The sequence below is a fragment of the Alexandromys fortis genome, unplaced genomic scaffold, assembly GCF_014885135.2.
Source record: "Alexandromys fortis isolate MF-2015 unplaced genomic scaffold, M_Fortis_MF-2015_v1.1 scaffold_41, whole genome shotgun sequence".
Classification (NCBI taxonomy): domain Eukaryota; kingdom Metazoa; phylum Chordata; class Mammalia; order Rodentia; family Cricetidae; genus Alexandromys; species Alexandromys fortis.
In genome coordinates, this window is record NW_026067923.1 from 93742 (window position 1) to 116634 (window position 22893).

The window sequence follows — 22893 nt, forward strand, 5'->3', positions numbered from 1 at the left end:
CAAGTCCCTAAAATACGCTGGGCTTGCTTTTCAGCTGTGAAAAGGATGTGGTGCCCTTACAGACCTAGCAGGATACGATATGGGATCACAGAGGTAGGATGGGATGCGGGGCGGCATGCACAGCGCTAGACACACAGTGGTTGAGTATTCAGTGGTGGCTGGTTCTGTGGCTGATATTTGCTCACCACTCTACATGCTATCTGGAGTACAAGTTACACACATACAAGCACACACACACACGCACACACACTTTTGCTCACTCCTGAGGCAGCCCCACATCAGCCCTAACACCTATGATTCTCCTAGTGCTTTCTGAAGACAAAAGCCATAGTTTTTTTTTTAATACTTTAAGGTAACTTGATTAATGAGTGTGGAAACAAACAAACAAACAAACCACCAACGTACCCCACAGAGCTGCACAAAGTATTTCGGAATTGAAGCGTTTCTTGTATTTTCTGATTTCAGGCGTGTCACTGTGAGGGCGAATGTTCGTTGGGTTCACATTTACCACGGAAATCTTCCTCGCTTCATTGAGTTTAGCTTGTTCTTGCCTAAGAAGTTCACTAGTAAAGAGGGCTTTGAGAGAAAGAATCAGAGAAGTCAATAGCATCTTCACAGACAGCCGATGCAAGTATGAAGGGAGGGCTTGGCTGGGGGCCTATTATAGTAAAGGCACAAAAACCAGGAACCTATTTTATACTTGTTATAGTAGGATAAAATAAAGCATGTTATTCACAGAAGCAGTATTTTATTCATTAGCAAAACAGGCTTGCTTATAGACACTCCTTTAGATGGTGTAGAAAATTAATATTAATCTCATAGAGCCAAATATGCCATTCCTGTAATTACAAACAAGGAACAGTTCCTGCTTGAGATTCTATAGAAGCTGACTTCAATGATTAGTTACTTGCAGAAGGCAAAGAAGCAAGGCCATCCTCTCTGTTAGCCAGATTTGCAATGGAAGTGCCCGCCTGGAACTCAGCACAGCTCAACACACATGTATGGAGTGTTCAGTACCACACTGCTTCGAGCATAGCATTATACCCAGAAACTGTTTTTGAGAAAAATGCGGTGTGTTTGGAGATCGCTGCGGGGTGGCTTTTCCTAGCATCCCGGGATACCTCTGGGTTTCTTCCAGAAACAGAAAAAAAAAAAAAGTCAGGTTCTGGGGAGAAAGTAATTTGCTTTAGGAGTTCCACCAAGTAATACATTTTAAAGTATCTTTGTCCAGAGACTGGGCATCAGGAATAAGTGGTGTAAGCTGAGTTGGTGGGTCTCGTCCCTGGGTTGTACAGGAAGGAAACCTATCTGTAAAACTCTAGGGCCAGCTCGCTTACCAGTAGCGGAGGACTCATCATCTTCCTCATCTTCATCCGTGGGCGATGTCTGGTACACTCTGGGGTCCACGAAGGGGGTGAAGGAGGCTTTGGTGCTGCTTCCCATGCCATACTGATCAAAAAGCAAGAAGGAGAAGTCAGTGCAGCAGGAACAGTGGGAGCTGGCATTGCTTTGTTCAGCCTAGACACTGACTACAGACTCCTCTGCTGTCTGGTCCCTCTCTAGGCAAAGTGTGGGCCTCTGTCCAGTTTCTCCCAGTTCTGGTTACTCTCCAGACACTGTGTGTGTGTGTGTGTGTGTGTGTGTGTGTGTGTGTGTGTGTGCGTGCGCATGTGTGCGTGCGTGTGCGAGCACAGGGCTTCATCTGTGATCAGACCATAAGTGTTGCAGAAAGAAAATTACAGTTGGATAGCAGGTGGCACCTTAATATCTGTGCTCCTGTCATTGATCATTACTGACAATTTATCTCCACTTGTAAGTCAAAACTCATCATGTATTGACCAAATGGGCTTAAGAAAAAAAGCAAAATCTAAGAGACGTTGCTACAGCAACGCTCATCCTGGAACATGTTGCCACATCAACACTCCTTCCCAGGACAGTCAGCCTGGATACAGCAACAGTCAGCCTATGAGATTCCCCCTTAGAAGGAGGCCTTTGGACCCTTCCATTCTTGCTGACTTGAATCAGCTCTAACAGCTTTAAATTCTTTAATCAGAGATAATTTATTCGGGGATTGATGTTTTATGTCCTTGGTAGCTTAAGAAAATTCTTAGGCCACATGGTTTACGTGGGGGACTTCATGCAGCCACTGGGTTTGTATGTAATATGAGAGCTTACTTTAACTAAGTCTTAAAGGCTTAGGCTAAAGGCATGAAGTCAGAACTAGATTAGGGAATAATATATTCAATATTAGCATTTGGTGTCATGATGCAATTGAATTTGTCAAAAGAGTATAACTATTTGCCTATTTTGTTTGCTCTCATCTTTCCTTCTACAGTACCATTTTGTGTGTGTGTGTGTGTGTGTGTGTGTGTGTGTGTGTGTGGTTTATGTGTGTATGATGTTCACATGTGTACATGTGGGGGGAGTCAGAGGTCCCTGTCAGGTGACCTTGATTGCTTATCTAGCTCATTTTGCTGAGATAGTCTTTGACTGAACTCAGAGCTCATCCATGTGGCTTGATTGTCTGGCCAACTGAGCCGGTTTCTGCCTTCCCCCACCTGTGTGCTGGGTACAGCCACCACCACCACCACCTTTACATACATTCTGGGGATCAGAATCAGGTCTTCATGCTTGTGAGTCAGGCCCATTACCAACAGAGCCATCTCCCAAGCTCCCCATGCATTTCTTTATGTCACAAACATACCCGTATTCAACATCCTAAAAACCCTTGTGGGTATTTGTATTTTAGGCATACATTTTTAGTTTTGTCATCAGATTTTTATTTAAAAATAAATGAACATTCCTAAGCCATAATTATCTAAGGACCAACTTGCAAATATCCAATTTGATTTCCTAACTCACAAAAATCCAATCTGATTCCCTTCAAGGTTTTCCCTCTGTCCCTTAGAATCAAATTTCTTTCATCCTCCCCCCACAACACAGCCCTTCCCAGAGGCAGTGTTTTGAATATGTTTTCTTTTTCATCTTTAGGAGTCCAGAAAGGAGATGGTGAAACAGGTAAGAACATTTCCTCTTGGAGCTGGGAGAGCAGCAACATTTGGACCAAAGTCCTATTCTGCAGGAGCCTGTTCTATGGGGCCCTCCTTGGTACCAATAGGACTTGAGGTGAAAATGGCTGCCTGCACTGCCTGAAGTTGCAACAGGATGCTGTGCTTTTGAAGATACTCATGAGCTTTTGCCCTTGGGGCATGCTAAGAATATGCTTATCATAGAAATTCAATGTGTGGGTAATGTCAAAATCAACAGCAAACACACTCTAGAAGAACACTGAGGGGCTTCTGTGTGAGTCACAGGACTGCCAGGAAACACACGGCCCAGCCTTGAACTCATCCAGCGCTAAGAACCATCTGTGCTCACTCACGCTCTCCTAGGACTGCTTCCACGTAGGAACGATGTCTGATTTCATCTTCCTGCTGCAACTTGGAGAAAGAACCAATCTCTTGAACATTTATTTAACAGTAGGGGCCTATATTCCATAAACCATTTCAACTATACTTTATTCAAGTCAAGCTTAGGTTGACTAAATTAATGGAAATATGAGCCCAAACTATTGGCTTTGAAATCTCACTAGTCTATAGATTCTCCTGCTGGCTTGTGATGCAGGAGGCCCAAGTTCTGGCAGAAGCACTGTTGTAACTATCTGTGTGTCCTGGACAAGTCATTTAATGTCTCTAGGTTTCAACACATAACACAGAATCAGTCCAGAAGATACGTAAGGACTTTCTGTAGCTGTATTTATGTGGTTTCTCGGAGTATTAGCATAAGCAGTTATAGCAGAAACCAAATGAACACATTCCAGAGACTGACAAGGTGGTGGCAGTCTTAACTACATCAATGTGCAGAACCTCATGGAGGAGAACAGAATTTTCATGGCTACTGCCTGGCACCTACTTCAGTTCCAGAGTCCATCTCCTGGGAATGGGTGGAGACACGACCCAGTCCCTCGGTGGGAGTCCCGGCTGGGGAGTGGCTCTGCTGCACTAGGTCAGGGAGGTTGATGTGACCTGCGAAGCCATTACTGTCACTGTGCCCAGATCTCTTCTTCTCTTCAGCCGTCTGAGGGGTGCAACACACAGAAGCCATTAGACAGAGGGAACAAACCAAAGGATGACATCACTCCGCAAATCATAGATGCAACAGGCTCCAAACTGATCTACTGGGAAAATAAGATGGTACAAAGATCAACACCTCCCCACAGATGCAATGGACTCCACATTGCTTTACTGGGGAGTATAGGACGGCAACATTGAAATTTCTACTTTGTCTAAGAAAATAAAGACATTAAACATTGTTAATATTTAGTAACTGGACCAATTTTCAGGACTTATGTTACTGTAGGAGGGATGACACAAGAAAGAGGGCAAAGTCAGGGTCAGACCTGCCAAGTTTCTCTTCTGTTAGCATGTGAGCATGTGTCTGAGTAGCACCAGATAACTGAGTTTACAGACCATAGTGCCAGATTATATAGAAATAATTGTCAAATTCGGCTGACAAAAAGCATTGGAGCAAAATGATACCAATATCCTCTCCCAATAAAAGAGCCTGTATTTCAAGAAAATGCAGAGATGCTATTTACTCAACTCACAGAGTTCTTTGCCATTCATAAAGTCAAAGCAATGATTAATCAGGTCTGACCGGAGTCCCAAATCACTGAAATGACCTAGCAGATCATTTGAAAACAGAGAGTTCTGTTCTCCTCTTTGTTAGTGTCTACTCTTTCAGCAAACAACTGTTGTACCTTGTGATGTAGGCAAGAGAGAGAAAGAGAGAGAGAGAGAGAGAGAGAGAGAGAGAGAGAGAGAGAGAGAGAGAGAGAGAGAGAGAGAGTCACCACGGCAGGACAGGGACTTGAAGCACTGTTTACAGCATTCCTTTTAAGCATCCTTTCAAGATAAATCATAATGTGGAGCTGGAAAGAGGGCTCAGGGGTTAAGAGTGCACCCTGCTCTTGCAAATGACCCACGTTCAGTTCCCAGCACCACTCTGGGTGACTCACAATTGTTTGTAACTCTAGCTGGAGGGAATCCAACGTCATCTGGACTCTGTGGGCACCTACACTCATGGGCACATACCCACACACGTACACAGGGTTAAAAACAAAAAGAATCTTTTAAAGGTGTTTTATAATGCATATATGGATGTGGTGGGACAGAACTCTGTACAGGTTTATGAAAATGCTCTAAAATTGTTATTGATAGGAGCTCGTGATTTAAATGTTTTCAAACCACTCCTCCAGAGATCAGTCTCCTCCCTAAACCCAGGGAACACAGAGGATTAAAAGAAAACCCCTAAAGCCAGTGCATCCAATTGGCTAGCTTTGGAACCCCCTTTCTCCTACCTAAGTGTAACTTAGCACTCACGGATCAACCATTCTTCATGTCCCTAACTCTCTGCTCCCCCAGTCTCTGGTGGACCTTTTTGTTCTCAGCTTGTATGAGATCATTGCTTTGGTTTTCAGATATGAGAGTGATCATGTTATACTACTCCATTTATATAATGATCCCCAATACCATCATCTATCATGTCATAAATAACAGCATTTCTTTCTTCTTTATGGCTAAACAGCTTCATGTTTTGTGTACAGACCACAGCTTCCTTGTCAGTTTCCAAGGTGATGGATGCTTAGGTGGTTTCCACTTTCTGGAAGGTGTGTGTTAAGATAGGAATGCAGATGGCTCTTGACATGTTGATGTCATTTCCTTGGGAATGTCCCCCAGTGGTGGGACTGCTGGGTCACATGGCAGCTCTATTTTAGTTGACATCACACCAAGAACACAGGGACACAGGGTCCCTTTCTCCACTTCCTTGCTGGACCACGCTACTCTCAGTTTTTTGGATAGCCGCCATTCTAATTTAGTCTTTGATTTTTATTTTGGTTTTGATTTCAATCCTCTTGATGACCCATGATTTTGAATATCTTTTTGTGTGTCTGGTGGCCATTCACGCATGTTTGTTCTTTCAACTTGACCATTTACAAATTATTTTTCTATTGAGGTTTCTGAGTTCCTGATATGTTCTAGATATAAACACAGCACGGAATATCTCCTGTTTGGCAGGTTGCCCCTATTACTAACTATGCCCTTTATTATATATAGTTCTTGACTTCATATTTTGTATCTAACTAGTTCACTAAGAATCCCAGGGCAAACTCCAGCAATGATTTTCTTACCCCTCCTCTCACACACCCCTGTCTCTCTGCCTTCCCCACCTCTTAGCTCAGCACTGCTGAATGCCTACAAAATATGAAATGGTTTGCTTAACACGGAACAGCTGGGAACATGACAACCTCTGGGGTTGGTATTGGCAAGAATGCATGCCACTTCTTTGGCCACTTCATTGGTTCAGTGTTTTGTATCATCATCAACCCGACTAGATTTGGGGTCACCCAGGAGACTCATCTCTGGGAGGGTCTGGGAGGGTGTTTCCAGAGAACTTTGACTGAGGAGGGAAAGCCTACCCTTAGCGTGTCCTGAAGGACCAGACTCAGTAAGCCTGATGAACACCCCTACTCTGTTTCCTGACAGTGGGCGTCATGTACCAAGCCACCTGCTGCTATGCCTTCCCTGCTGGGGTACACTGTATTCCCTCATACCCTGAGCCAAACAAACCTTTTTTCCTTAAGCAACTTTGCTCAGACACTTGGTCAGAGTGGAAAATAAAAAGCAACCACGCTTGACTTTTCCAGACTTTGCACAGTGCGCAGTGTACGGTTTCTAGCCTGTACTTGCTTCTGTCAGCAAACACTAGTAGCCACTTCTTTGGTGTGTCTGAGATAGAACAGACTCCCAAGATTGCAAAAGAGTGTGATTCGTCTATAAGGAAAGAAGCTTGAGAAATGACCAGAAAGCTTGGTGTCATCTCTTTCCTGAACTACAAACTGCCTCAGCGAGGGTCCTTTTCTCATTTCATTTTGTCACAGTGTTCATTGGGAGCCGCAAGGGTGCATATTGTCAGAGATGAACATTTCATCTTCTAAGCGACATTTTGGGAGTTCACCTCTCATCCATCTTAGTGTCCTTGCTTTTTATGCTGGCTTAACAGCTTTTCCCTCCTTCCAACTTCCATTCAGTACTGAAAAGCCTTTTGACATTTCCCCCCAACTTCCCCAAAGCATAAATCACACTTTGTCACTTGATAATTTCTCAGTTTCTCTTCTATCAGTGGCATTTTCTCCCAGGTCTTGAAACTGATGAAGCAACACCGGTTATTAAAGAAAGACTTGAAGGGCTAGCTAGGGACGTCTCTCAGAGATTGAAAAGCCTGGAGCAATGACCCTTGAATCTACCCACTTGTGAGTCATCATTCCTTGGTTCAGCCAACCAGCATCCTCTCATGAAACGCCTTCTGTGTGCTGTGCTCCCCTGGGAACACAAAGGAACTGAACCTTATTAAGAGAATCTCAACCTCTTTGGTTTTGATAGCCTCACCATTCCCAGAAGGACAAGCATAAATATGCTCTGTATTCCAGCAAAAGCCAGGTACTGTGCTAAACACTCTGCACTGTGTGCCATTGAGTCCTCATAGGAGCACTGTGGGCAAGTTTTCATTAGCCCCACCTTATGGATGGAAAAAGTACAGGGCAAGAGCGCCAATGAACTTTCCTCATGGCTTTCAGCCTAGGCTGTGTGGTGGTGGAGTCCAGCAGGTCTGGTTTGCACTACTGCACCATGAGAGCTCTACTCTGATAGGTTATGGAACCAGGGGTGGAAACCTGGGACAAGAAGGACCAAGTTCCCGATACCAGTGTTGGGCAGCAGACAACCTGGGCTATGGTGAGGATCTTGTAATGGACTGAGAAGAGAAGGGAACACAAGAATATGGAGGGGAAGAAAGCAGCTCTGAGGAGAGAGAACGGGGAAGAGGGGAGACAAGCAAAGGTGGGAGCAGGAGATGCCCACAGCAGAGCGTTCACGGTATCCGCCTAAGCCCTTGTGTCTAAGCTTCAGGCTCCACCCCTACCCAGGTAGCTCACTAGCTGTGTCTTCCATGGAATATGCATATAAATAGCTTTGGAATGTCTTCTTTCTTTGTGTGCTACCTTCAGTGCCTCTGGCTGTCCTCCTGAACTCTGTAAAAGTGTGTTCTTTCTTTTTTATTTATCAGAAAAAGAAGCTGTGTGGCACTAGCTAGTGCTCTCATTCAGCTGGATAGGTGGACCCATAATGGAGAGGGCAAAGATAGCTTCAGGAAAGTGCTACAGAGAGAGGTCCACTGGGTTCCAGGAAAGGCTTCCAGAAGGGAAAGTCGAGTCAGAATAGAATGGGAAGAGGAAAAGCAGGATAGCACTTCCACGAGATAGGCCCCCGTAGACAAGATGGCTGGCAAGAGCTGATGCGGCTCACTCTAGCAGAGTAGAAAATGGTGCTATGAAGTGTAAGGTGAGACAGGGGAAAGACAGTAGCAAGGGTGTGCACCACAGGGGCACTTTATACATGACAGAATCACAGGAAGCTGGCCAATAGAGTCTTCTAGAACTTTTTCTTCTACTCACACAAGAATGAACTGAGTGAGTCACCCTGTGGAAGTGAACTTACAGTACCCTATAAGCTAAATTGTGGCATAATAACATAAAATTTAAACTTGGAAAGTTTGTTTTACTTTAACCTGAATTTATTTAATATTTTAAATATATGCATTTTTAGTGGTTTTTTTAATCCTAAGGCTTATTTGATGGTTAATTTTATGCATCAACTTAACTGAGCCACAAGGTACCCAGATTAAACATTATTTCTGGGTATGTCTGTCACATTGTTATGCATCAACTTAACTGAGCCACAAGGTACCCAGATTAAACATTATTTCTGGGTATGTCTGTCACATTGTTTCTAAGAATCAAGGAGACGAAGCTTTGAATTGGTAGAGTTGATAGGTAGATTATTATTTCCAAATTATGTCAATAGGAACCATGAGAAACCATAATAGAACAAAAGGCAGAAGAAGAAAAAATTGTTAAAAATAAATGCTGTGTGTGACATGTGTGTGTATTTGTAAATGTGGGCCCATGTGCATGGTGTGACTACAGAGGTCAAAGCACACCTTGGGAGCTGGTCCTCACCTTCCAGCCTAATTAGGCAGTCTCTTGCTGGTGAGTGCTGTGTCGTTCATGGTAGCTGAACAGAAGCCTCTGGGGTTCTCCTGGCTCTGCCTTGTATTTCACCATAAAAGCACTGCGATTACCCATGCACACTGTCAATTCTGCTTTGCCATGGGGTCTGGGGTTTCAGACTCAGGTCCTCATGCTTGTGTGGTAAATGTTTTGGATTTACCGAGTTGTTTCCACAGCTCATGATGTGCCTACTCCCGGTCTCTGCTCAGTGCGTGAGTTGGGACATCTTATCTCATCTTTACCCACTTCGCACTGGGAGTTACACTGCCTCATGTATAGGAGCCATTAGATTTTGTTCTCCATAACCACACAAACCACCTCCACATGGGCTCGCTCCCTCTCTCCCTCTCTCTCTCATCTTGGTTAATATGGTTTGTTTTTTTTTAAGACCCCACACTTTGGGGCTGAGAGGCTGAGGAGATGGCTTAGATGATAAGGTGCTAGTCTTGCAAGCCCGAAGACTGGAGTTTAATCCCCAAGACTAATGTAATTCCAGAGTTTGGAAAAAAGAGATAGGTGGCCTCTGGGCTTGCTGGCCAGACAGCTTAGCTTTTTTGGTGAGCCCCAGGCCAGTGAGAGACCTTGTTTCAATAAAGAAAGATGTGGTGGCACTTGGGGAAAACCTCCCAAGGTAGTCCCTTGGTCTCAACATGTATGCACACACATGTGCACATACAATAACAAACACTAAAATCCACACTTGGTCAAAGTAGAATTTGGAAACCGAGAGGACTCATGGTCTGAGGGCGCCTCAGCAGAACAGCTTCACACAAGCTGCAGGTGCACACGATTTTGAAGGTGCTGGTGGCTGTGGTCATCAAATGTTGGGTGCTTTGAATGACATGGAATTGTTGGGTTGGTCAGCAGCAGACGTGAATACGCGGCTCTAAATGTCTCCCTGGAGACACCGACTGTTGTAAAGATTCAATCGTGTTAGGGACTGGGCTGTTTCTGTTTGGAGCTAAAGAGTGACTCATTCTAGAACACTCTCTTGTGTTGTAAAACTCTGATAGGAACCCTCTGTCTCTGTACTAAAATAACCCTTCACGATGCTGGGAGCTTTATATACCAGCAGCATACAATGCCAGCGCTGCCAGCCAAACCCATTCTTCATCACGGGCATACGTGAAAGCATTCTTTAAAGTCTACTTGAAAGATTCGACACAGCATAAAATAAAACTGTAGCAAGTTGCTGTGCGATTTAGCCGTCTAGTTACAGCTGCACTGCCAATTTTACTTCAAAGGCCTTATTCATCTCGAAACTACACTTTCTTTCTTCCTCACCAAAGCGGGAGGCCGTTGGCCTATGTGGAGAGCAAAGTCTCTGAGTGGAGTTTCCTAGCCCTCTCCTATCTGCAGAGAGAGGGAATGACCATGTTGTCTGTTTGTGCTTTAGAGGAAAGAGCAAGTGATAAGAAGCGAGAGGAGACTGGAGTTGTTGATGAAAGTGAAGTAAAATAGTTAACATTTACCAAATACCTAAATTTACTAAGTAGTCCATTTCATGTTGTCAATCATCCTATAAAACATATGGTTTTATTTATGAAGGTGTGTGTGTGTGTGTGTGTGTGTGTGTGTGTGTGTGTGTGTGAAACTGATGCAGAGTACCTTTCTTGATTTCTCTCCTCTTTGGTAGTTGTGGCAGAGTCTCTCTCCCGGCCCAGGCCCTGCCAATTCTGGCTACTCTAAATAATCCACCTGCCCAGGGGTTCCCTCTCTGACTCCTGAGTGCTGACATTTCAAGTGGCTGTCACACCTACATGACTTTGTATTCTGGGCATCCAAATGTTTGTCTTCACACTTGTGTAGCAATCACTTTATCCACCAGGCCATCTCCATAACCTGTTCATTAAGTTCTCCAGAGGATAAAGCAGATGCAGGGAAACATGTGGTGATAGTTCCCATTCTTTCTTCTCAAAATTGCATGCAATGAAAAGAGAAGATGGTTCTGATTGCTTGGGGCACTTCAGGGAACACAGTGGAAGGACACGTGAAAGGGAACGTGCTTCCCATCGAATGAAATCATGTTCCCAGACTCAATAAACCAACCCCTTTTGACGGGCTGGAGAGCCGGCTCAGCATTAAGAGCACTGGCTGCTCTTCCAGAGAATGGGGATTTCCAGTCCCGGCATCCACATAGTAACTCACAACTGCCTGCAAGCGCAGGCAAAGGGGATCGAGTGCCCTCTTCTGGCCTCTGTAGACATTAGACATGCATGCACCTGCTACACAAACATACATGCAGGCACAACATCCATGCATTCAAAGCTAAAAACAAACGGCGAAGGCACACCTCTTAGCTGGTTTCTGTGTTCTCCAGTCCCAGCTGCTGTTTTTTTTCAAATGTTAATTTAATGAGCTACAAAGATAGCACAGTCTCTAGGAACTACTTAGCATTTTATATGAAACTTAAGAGAGAATCCACAGGGGAGAGGCTAACACAACCACCGTCTCTACCAAGAGACGACTTTCATTTCTGTTCCTGGCACTGGGAACATCTGTTCTTTGAAGTTTGGTGTCCTCAGGCTCAGATTTTATACTCTGATTTGCATAGCTGCTGTTGAAGAATTGGGCTTAATGTAATTAAATCACTCTGCAGAAACTTGGAAGGTCACAGAAAAGAAGATGGCAGACAGTAAAACCACTCGGCCACTTAGAAGCACAGGTTCCTAGCCTTTCCTAGCCAGCACACTTACAATATGTGCTATAAGGATTCTATGTAAAAGCTTGAATAGAAAAAACGCGCAGGGGCTATGCTTCCTTTTGATGGCTGTTACACCAGCTCACCTCTCTGATCATCAAGGTTCCTTCTCTGGAAATACTAGTGCCAAAGGTGTCCGCGTGTGAGGTCTCCAGTCCATGTGTCCCGACCATTCCCACGTTGTACTGCTCGTTGCTCCCCGGAGCTCCTGTTGGTCTGAGATGAGAAGAAACGGTAGTCACGGCAAAATGAAAACTCATTTTACAATGAAGTGACATAAAATGTAAATGCTATTTCCTGTCCAGATGCACATCTAATTGGAGCAAATGCACATGATATAACATTACCATTGATATTATTTGTGTGGTCATTGCAGTGACTTTAAGGACATTCTGTATTAACACACCTAGATTGGGGTTTCCATTTCTGTAAGATCTTGACCTATATTGTATCCTATTCTCAACTCAGACTGTGAGTGCTTCCTGCCTCCAAGGAAAAAAACTGATGCAATCAGCACCCAGGCTTATGAGGCTCTATTGACTCCCCAGCCCCATGACCTTCTGTGATAAATGGCATCCTGACTACCTTTGCACTTGTTAGTTCCTCTGTTGGTTCTTGGTTGGTTCCTTCTCTTTCCACTATTTTTGTTCTGAGAGACAGATACTTTATCTAGGTTTCTTCCTTCTTTCCTTCTTTCTTTCCTTCCTTCCTTCCTTCCTTCCTTCCTTCCTTCCTTCCTTCCTTCCTCCCTCCCTCCCTCCCTCCCTCCCTCCCTCCCTTCCTTCCTTCCTTCCTTCCTTTTTTTGGGACAGGGTTTCTCTGTGTAGCTTTGGATACTGTCCTGGAACTCGCTCTGTAGACCAGGCTGGCCTCGAACTCACAGAGATCCGCCTGCCTCTGTCTCCCAAGTGCTGGGATTAAAGGCGTGCGCCACCCTGCCCAGTCAGATACACGATCTAGAACACCATCTCAAGACCCACATCCAATCCCACTTTAGCCTTCACTATTCTTATTGCCATTTGCAATTCCTTTCTTTAATACACACACACACACACACACACACACACACACACATCATGTGGTGGGAGCTGGAGTCGGGTTTCATCCTAAAGAAAGTTATGTCCTTCCTTTGAGATGTGACCTCTTTTGGAACTCATCAATTAGGATGGGCTGGCTGGTCAGTGAGCCTCAGGGATCCTCCTGTCTCTTGCTGTCCAAAGTGGGATTTAAAGCACATGCCACCATGCCTGGCATTCTTACATGGGTTCTGGGAATTAAACCCAGGTCCTCATGCTTACAGGCAAGCACCTTGGAACCATACCCTTGGTCCCTGAGATTTTTCAGGTCTGTAGCCTGCAATCTTCATTTCCTCCTTCTCCTTCATTAGAACACATGCTTATCTTATCGTTTTACACACCCAGGTCAGTACCCCCTTGATTTATCCGTGTTCTGTGATCAAAGTGTGTGGTATCTTTGAGCAAAAGGTTCTTAGCCTCAAGTTCTGGCAGGAACCAAAAGCAGTGGCAAGGTTTGAGAGCGTGGAGGGGTCTCTGATCAACAACTTGAAGGGAGGTTCCCACACCTGAGCTTTTTATTTGATAACCTGTGGCTTCTAGGAAGAGCATTAAAATTTATATTATAGATAAAATATACTCACATATATAAATTCATATCACACATAGCATATATGTATATGAAGTTTATGAAATAGTATGTATCCATGTTTTTTTCAATCTAGACAGTATATACCTAGTATGTAGCATGTAATACAAAGATGAATCATTAACAAATGGGGATTTGTGCTACTTCCAATGGCAGTTAACTGGGTCAGCTATGAACTAGTCTGCTAAACTCAAACAGTACTCAGTGCTTTCCTAAATCTCTATATTCAGGCTATACTGGTGTACATTTATTCCCAGGTTTGCCTTGCTATTGTGTTATGTACTCCCCCAGAGATCAACAGTAATCTAAGGATGTGATGACCTATTCACACAAGACCAACCAGTATGCTAGCAGACACATGGGAGCACTTTCAAGGATTAGGTGACAGAGCACACGGGTAGTATGGGGTGCGGTGACAAGGTGCCGCCACCACCCCTAAGGCACAAACAATGGCATTTTCCATGTGTCCTCTGCAAGTGACAGAGCAAGTGGCATTGCTCAACAAGGGAAACACCATCACATCTGAGCTTCACTCAGAGGATCAGAAATATAAATATTCTTTATCCCTTGCACCCAAGTTGTTTGGCGGACAAACTTGGAAAGTGGAGAACCAAGCAGATGCTGTGGCCGTGGGTTCAAGACTTAGGGGTTTCATTGTTATAGATTTCTTTCTGCTGTTTTAACAATTGATTAATTTAAAATGTGTTTTTAAAGTGCGAAATGGTATCAAGAAATTATTTATCACTTGAAGAACATTTATCATCTTAGTCTTTTAATTCTTTTTATCTGTTTAAAAGTTGCTGATGAGTGGTGGCACATGTCTTTAATCCCAGCATTCAAGAGAAAGAGGCTGATGATGTCCATGAGTTCAAGACCCAGACTGATCTACACAGTGATACCCAGTCTTATAAAATAAAACAACAACAACAACAACAACAAAAGGCACCACCAGTTGACATTCCAGTATCCATAGGGAAAAATCTCACAAGGCACAACCCCTATAGGCATTTAACAGCTGCTAAAAGGGAGAATTAGTCTTTCCCGGGGATGGATCGCCTAATTGGTTATCTAATACCAAGTGTTAGCCTTAAAAGGATCATAAAAGTAACACTACACAGAATCAGCAGGTTGGGTTCACTCATTAATTCACATATATATTTAACAAAAAAAGAAACTATGGCTTTAAGAGGGAATAGTGAGGGGGTGTGAGAAGGACAGAAGAGAGGGGGAAATGATGCAATTAAGTTTTAATTAAAAATAAGATAAATTATACACAAACAAAAACTAACCAGACCTGTCCGTAGTTTCATAAATATGATGATAATTTGAAGATGTAATTGAACCAAGAACCAAGACATAACACTAGGTTTACACTAGCAGGCACACTGCCCGAACTCTTGCCAAGGATTAGGGTGGCTCAGTGTCAGAGTGCTTGAAGTCAGGAGTTCAATCCCCAGCAGTGGAAAAAGGACTCTCATCCAAAATGGAGAGAATCAAAATGATGAAAGTAAAACCGGATCTAAAATGGACAGTGTGGCCTATATTTTAAAGTTTTTCACTTGGAGCAAAGGACTGAATGGACTCAAGTATGGGTGAGAATTGATGTGTTTGGGATAAAATTCAAAAACCTACTCTCAGAGAAGGAGCTATTAATATTAACCATGTTCCCAAACACGGGGAAGCCATTGTTATGGTCATTTGGGGGCATATTAATAGATTGGTAAGTCAAGTAGATCTTAAATCAAAGCCTTCTTCTCCTATTCCTTTGGAACTTAATCTAACCTGTGTTGTTCTTTTTCTTAAAATTCTTGTTTCAGAGAGTATGGAGACCAAAAAATGTGAGTCTATTCTACCTTGTGTGAAGGTCAGAGAGTTTGAGGTTGCTCAAAGTTGTTAATAACAAGTGTGGCTACACAGCCTGGTAGGTGTGTAGGGTGTGATTGCTTGGTATGTTGGACATTAAAATGGCCTATCCAGGTAGATCCTCTCCACTCTGACCACAGGTCAGAATTCAAGCAGACTTCTGCTCCTTCTTTTGAATTAGGAGGTTTGACCTAGGAAGTGCCTGCCTTCAGGATACTTGGTCTAGAGTGGTTTCACTGCCTAAACAACAGAATGCTTTTCTCAAGAATGAGTGACTTGATGTCTCCAGTATTGAAGGAAGTAACTGCTCTAGTTGTTCATTGTATCATTAAAGAAGTCTTTGGCTTTCCCTCCTGTTGTATTGGGTATAAAAGTATATGGAAAATTAAACACAGGGATTTCAGTATTCACTGGAGTTCCTTCCCAACACTATCCTGTTTCTGTTTTATTATTTTCACTCACATCTTCATTCTCTTTATTTATTTTTCTAGGTAGGTGTTATACTTGTAGAAGCTGGTCTCTGACAAGAGATGTTAGGAACCCAAAAGATCAATATTCATGTATTTATCAAGGCCTCTGGGGGGGGCACTTGTCCCCGCTCTGTCCATCAGGCATTCTCTGCTACTACCACAGGGTGAGGCTGAGATTGGGGACCACTGCCAGCTTGGTACTGTCAGGTCATGGTCTCTATGCTCACAGACAGTCTCATGTCAGTTTTAATTCTTGATAATGGCTCTCTTTCTCTCTCTGTCTCCATCTGTCTATCTATCTGTCCCCCTCCCTCTCTCTCTTCTCTCTTCTCTCCTGCTACTCCTGCCCCAGAGGTCGATCTCCCCTCTCCCCTTCCTTCCTTTTCTTATTCACTTCCCCCTAATAACAAAACAATTCTTGATAATGTTCTGATTCTATTCAAACATTTTAATCACGGAAAGTATGGATATGGACACATTTTCATTAAAACGGCTTTTTAAAACCTACTTCTACCAAAGAAAATTCTCAGTGAACTCCTTATACATTTAGCTAATCCTCTCCTTTTTAAATTTCATTATTATTTTAGTCAAATAATTATCATTGGTCCATTTTTTCATGTAAATTTCATAGTAAAGACTTACTATAATAATTCTTTTGTCAATATTCTCTTCTAAATGCTTATGTGATCACTTCTACCAAGTTAATTTTTACAAGTTTATTTTAAAGGTTTAAATCTTACAGAAAAGATTTATGTGTCAATTATTAGCAATAACAGATAGACTATGTGCACCATTACCCACTGATTATTTTTAATATTTGCTAAAATTTTTTAGATGAGACTACATTGTTTTTTTGCTTGAGTCAACGTTTGTACTTTGACTTCTCTGGGACAGCACTGCCTCATCTGTTACCAATTTTAGACTATTTCAAGTTATATTTTATATTCTTTCAATCAACAATATTCCCTATAGATGGTATAAAAGGCAGTCTGTATTTATTCCTTAATTTGCTTCTAATATGGTAAGTAACTCCTTTTAGCTAGCCCTAGACAGCCCTGCTACATAGGATCATTCGGTTATGGACATTTTGTATATGTATTTTTAGGGTCTGTGCCTCTTATATTAATTGCCTCTACATGTGCTACGCCACCAACGTGAGTTCAACATAATGTAATAGCTTTTGATTGCAGACAATTCCCAAGACTCTACACATTCAAATCACCAACCTACACATTTCTTTTTGAAGAGCAAAGTACAGCCCACGGTTTCCAGTCGGGGGTTGAAGACCCTGTGTAAACACAGCAGGCCTGAGTCTATGGTGCTTATTCCTCCTGTTCCCTGACCCTTCTCTGGTCTTCCTTTTCAGTTGCTATATTTTGTTCCCATTTCCTTCATGGGTTCTTCTTAACTGCAAGAGGTCTCTGTCACTCTGCTTCATCTTGTGAAATCTTTTAGCACGCCCTAATCTGTGGTCTTGATTATGCTCACCCATTTATCCTGCAATAATAAACAAATACATCTAAACTCTTCACTCAATCACTTAGTTTTCTACTTCCACTCGGATATTTATGTACCTGGATAGCAGGTGAGGTCATGACCTTCCTCATGTAGTATTTATGTGAGTGACTAACTTTCGAACCATTGGTTTATTGTGTTCACCATTCTGCACCCCTCTCTCTCATTTTCCCCTATGTCCAGCCTAGGCCCTTCCTATTGTGCTTCCTAAACACATCTCAAATCTTCTGATTTTTTTTTAAAGTGACCAAAAGAAGGTGGCTTCCTCTCTTTCATTAACGGCAGTCTTCTTTTGCAAATTCACTGCACAACTGATCTTTTCTTTTTTCCAACGTTCAGAAGTTCTCTGTCAACTGAGTTTAAAAGTTAAAGGTCTTTATGATGGCTTTTAAGGTATTATTGGGCCCTTGCCTCTAACAGAATTTTAAAAGCAAATCATACCCTCGTCTAGCTCGAGTAATATTTAACGTACAGTTGTTTTCTGTGCATATTATATGACAAAACCCTTGGTGATTTGTCTGACCTGTTTCCCAGTCTGCTTCTTTCTTATTCTCTGCCTTCCCCAAGAGAGCACATTTTTTAACACAGTTAAGATGCCTCCCCACTGTTTCTACACAGCCCTCTTTATCTCTACACTGCATCCACACATGGTCCTTCAATGATTAGATCTCTTCTATGTGTATGTCCTTGGTATTGTGTGACGAGTGTGACATCCAAGAGGCACCCAGTGAGTGTTCAGTACATGACTGGAAGGCTTTTCTTAGTGTCCCTAGTAGAAATTTTATTCAGAGTTTTGATTTCCATCAAAACATAGGCCTTTTGTACATTAATAAGTGACTAGCTATAAAGATAATTATTAACATGTTTAAATATATTAGGCAACCAATGCTAACTTCTGTCATCTAAAAAGGTACCTTTGGTACTGGATTCACTATGATGTATCAACATAAGTTTTGAAAATTCAGTGGATAGTATGGGAAAAGCAAAATCATTCTGTTCAGATAGCCATAGGGCTTTGTAGTGCAAAGAATCAATTCTAAGGTATATGTACTTAAAATCAGGGTTGGTTGATGTTGGAGAGATGGCTCAATAATTAAGAGTACTTGCAGATTCTTCAGAGGACTGGGGTTTAATTTCCTGTGTCCACATGGTAACTCACAATCCTTAGATCATCCCTAGATCCAGTTTTAAAGAACCCAACACCCTTCTCTGATTTCCACCAGGAGCATACATGGTGCACAAATATACATGAAGGCAAAGCATTCATATTCATAAAATAAATAAATCTAAGAAACTTACAAATTAGAAATTTAAAATGATGTTAAAAACTTCCAGTAAGCATGCAAACTGGGATAGAAAATTTGTTTTAGACCTATGTGAGCCACTTCAGTGAGGAGGGAAGGGGGAGAAGGCACTGGCCTAAGCAACCGCGGAATCCCCAAAGAGGAACAGTCTACAAGATGCCTAATCAATCTTTAACACTTGTTTCCAAACAGAAATAGAGGCTGAGAAACTGTCCCAGCCAGGAGGAGTCAGAAGTTGCGACAGCTAAATTCAACATGGTGGAAGAGAAGGCCATGAGGGTCAAAGCCATCGTGACCAATCCATGTCAGCGCTGCTCACTCATGTAGCACAGGCAATGCAGATACAAGACATCCTCCTAAGGACTGTGTAGACAATGTGCTGGGGCACCAACACCGGGTTCTGTTATCACCTTGATTTTCCTATCAAACCGCAACTACACTAAAAAAAAAGTAATGCTTATAAACCATAAAGGAATGAGGAGAAAAAAAAACAGAAATAAAACCAAACCCAAAAATGACTATGGCTAAAACAACAAATATCGCCTCTTCTTGTGTTAACTATTTATTATACGAGAAATAATATTTTTTAGTATAGAGATTGGGTGGGAAAAATTAGCTATCCGTAATCCTATGGAGATCGTGAAAGACAAATTAAATCAAAACAAGCAATAAAATCCTACCACTGATTCAGATGAAAAAAAAATACAGGAAATTTCCTGTAATGAGAGTGCTGGTTTGGAACAATAATTCCCTCTAATTGGATTTGTCAAAGTGCTCCTAGAGGGACTGATTCAATTCAGTTCAATACAATACATGCTTTTGGGCACCTGCTTTCTGAAAGGTCCTTGGTTTGGCAGAGGGGAGTGGATAGAAAATCCTGGCACGGTGCGATTGCTCGGCTGAAGCACTGACTCTCTACAGAGCAGAGGGGTGCTGCGGATCACTCCTACCCAAGGCAGGACTGCCGGAAGAGGGTAGGGACCCAAGGCAGGACTGCAGGACGAAGGGACAGGGACGAGGGTAGGGACTGTGGCTCTGAGGAAAGGAGTGCATTGGGAAAGGGTTCCGCGACTGTCGGGACGCTGGAGGCTTCCGTTGGCTGGAATGTGCCAGGGCAATCATTGGTTGCAGGAATGCAAGGGCTTGTAGGACTGAGGGGTACAGTGTGGCCAGTCACCCCAGAGCATGAAAAAGCACGGGAGGTCAAAGGCCTTCAAAGGAGGCACTGCATAGCTGAGGAGGCCGGTGACGGGCTGGAACCATGGTGCTTTAGGGAGAGTGGAAGGAGGGAAAAGGAAGCCACGCAGCTTTCGTTATCTAGATGACGTCATGGGACTGGTAAAATGAATTGTGTTAGGACTACATGGTCACTATCTGGACTTACTTTTTTATTAAAAAATATTTTCATTTACGTGTATTTATGAGTGTATGGCACATGTGTGTGGGTGCCTGGGAGGGTAGGAAAGGGTGTTGATTCCTGGAGCTGGAGTTACAGGTTATAGTATGTCACTGGGTGTAGGCCTCAGGCCTATACTCCATCCTCTAGAAGAGCAATGAAGCTTCTTAATCACTGAGCCACCTGGTCAACCCATAGCCAGCGCCTTACAGTCTGAAGCCTGGATTGGGATTGCAGGAAGCACACTGACACAAAGGGTACCTTTTAGCTTGCTCCACATGATGCAAACTGCCCTTGTTCTTGCTATCATATAAACCTTTTACTTTTCCTGGCTATAATAATCCATGTCTATCATATACTTTAGTGATATACATATATTAAAAGTTCTTTACAACTCTTACATCAGTTTTAATCACTTATGCTCTGGGGCTATTTTTTTCCACTCCCTAGTGCCCCCCATCCCACCAGGAGGTGTTGCAAAATGCAATCAACTAGATGGGGAGCTCAAACTTAAGGGGAATTCTACAGATTACATGGTAGGCAACAGTATGAAACGGTACTAGGATGATTTCTTTTCTGAACACTGGAACCAGGGCTGCTTGTGTGAAAGCCTGGACCTCCATTTCTGAGAAGCTCATTCTGTGTGCACTTCCCAGGAGTGACTTGTGTTACAATGTATTTCTATTTTCTCTAAAAATATACAACATAAAACTTGAAAGTTCATTTTAACAAAAGAATATGAAGGCGGTAAGAACATGTACAAAGAGACAGTAGCCCCAAAGCATTTAATGTGTGTAGAAGTAATTGTTTTATAATAGAGTTTTAATAGTATAAAGTTTCTAAGGTGTGTTGGAGAACAGACTGTATCTGTTCTTAATCCTCGTGAAAAAAAAAACATATAATTCAGACCAAACTGAAATATACAGCACACACACACACATAAACACACACTTCTCTTTGTCTCCCTTTTCTGAGTGTGTATAGTCTTCAATGGACAATCATTTCAGTCTATCTAAAATTTCCAGGTCTTTAAGAGCTACATCAGGTCTTGTCTCTACTATAGCCTTAGCTTATCATTTGTAAGCAGAGTTATAGTAACAGATCCTGTGAATGGCTTTGCCAGTGTCCAAATTGTCCCACTGAAATGCCCTCCCTCAAACACAGCACTGATGATGTAATACTCTGGCTCAAGATACAAACAGTTTTCAATGGTTGCATGCTAATGTGTACATTATTGCTCTGGTGTTTTCTGACCCAAACATTCTCCTCTACTGTGACAACTTCATGTTTACACCATATATAGTCTTCTATGTGTTTTTTTCAAGTCTTCCTCTGCCTGGATTTTCTGGTCCTATTCTGTGTACTTACCTGTCTTTCTGACTATTATTCAGGTTACTAACATCCATGCCTTTCCTTTGGATCAGGCCATAGGTCTGGTCTTGCCATTTTGGCTCAGTGTGATTAAATCATGGTTGATTTGGAGAATTATTGGAAAGACGCTCAATTCCAGACACAACAAAGTCTTCAGAGTAGAGAGATGGATAAGCCACTATCCCATCCTCAGGAACGTTCTCAGCTCAACAGGGAGAAAAACATGGCAACAATCCTGACTCAAGATATGACATTCAAACTTTAGGACTACTGGGGAAATAGTGGCAATGGAAAAGGGGGAGGAAGGGACAGAAATGGATGGTTCTTCATAGCAGGCTAGGCTGTGGGTAGGTGATTTCCAAATGGACAGACGAGCAGATGGCAGAGAGAAGCACAATGCAGTCTATTTTGGGAATTTTAGAAAATAGATGTTTTGTCCTGAAGAATAAGTTCTAATTCTCCTTCAGAGGCTGGATGGGAAATAGCATTCATGGAGTTACAAAATATGATAGGGGCTTAGAAAGTTCTTTTATGCTTTTCCACAAATTGTCTGTGGTTGGCCCAAATGATTAGATTACCTTGCATTCTTTCATTTATAATTTATCTCTGTAAAGAAGAACTTTGAAGGCAGACTATAAGTACACACTCTCCAGATGCCTCAACGTCCTCAGCACAGGATTTAACTTGTAGTGGGAATTGTAGGACTCTTTTAATTTCACAATTATTATCCCAGCAATTGTATGCCCAGTGTTTAAGAGAACTTTAAACATCAGCTAGGAGAAATGAACAATGCTGAGTCAAGACAAAATGGAAACGATTAGCATGTTTTGTATAGATGCTCAGGCTTAGTAGTTCTGCCTCTAGAACAATTTTATTTGCTATTATAAGACAATTTAGCATAATTTGTCTCAAAATATCATATCTTAGCATATTTATAGTTGTCAATAATTGAATAGCCAACACAAGCATGGATTTACAATGATGGTTATTAGATTTGCCTCTCAGAACTGCTTGGGTGGCACCCTCTGAAGACTGGCCCTGTCCTGTAGTCTAGCGAGCAGGACAATACTTATTATCTTACGACATCTTTCAATAGAGTCGTCATGTTCTGGTGGTCAATACTGACAGATAATCTGAAGAGATGGAGGGGAATGAGAGTGAAGATGGGGAAGTTAGCATGACATTTCATCAAACTTATGGCAACCTTGGGTAGTGACCCCTTATATATATATATATTCTGGGAGGAGTTAGAAAAGCAAAAAAAGAGTGGGATGTGGGCAACCAACCCAAGAATCAACTCACTCTGATGTACAAAACCCATTGAGCTTCCTACTCATGCTGAGGGAAGAAACAAAAGTAAAAACCAGAATGATTTGGGGAAATATAGGCAGGCACATATGGGGACAGAAATATACAAAGATAAGACTTAAAGAATTTGACAAGAATATGTGAAGGTGCTGGTGACAAGAAAAAGAATCAAGGTC

The 22893-nt window shown here is 42.4% G+C and overlaps 1 protein-coding gene across 4 annotated transcripts in view; it reads right to left on the bottom strand.

The window, feature by feature from the left end:
- Positions 1-22893, bottom strand: part of Tnik (TRAF2 and NCK interacting kinase) — a 406558-nt gene that overhangs the window by 17371 nt on the left and 366294 nt on the right. For all 4 annotated transcript variants that reach the window (XM_050142093.1, XM_050142094.1, XM_050142096.1 and 1 more), the window contains 4 exons: positions 11915-12044; positions 3913-4077; positions 1338-1449; positions 406-576 (listed from right to left, as the gene is read on the bottom strand). In XM_050142093.1, coding sequence (XP_049998050.1) covers positions 406-576; positions 1338-1449; positions 3913-4077; positions 11915-12044 — 578 coding nt within the window. The remainder of the gene's footprint in view (positions 1-405; positions 577-1337; positions 1450-3912; positions 4078-11914; positions 12045-22893) is intronic.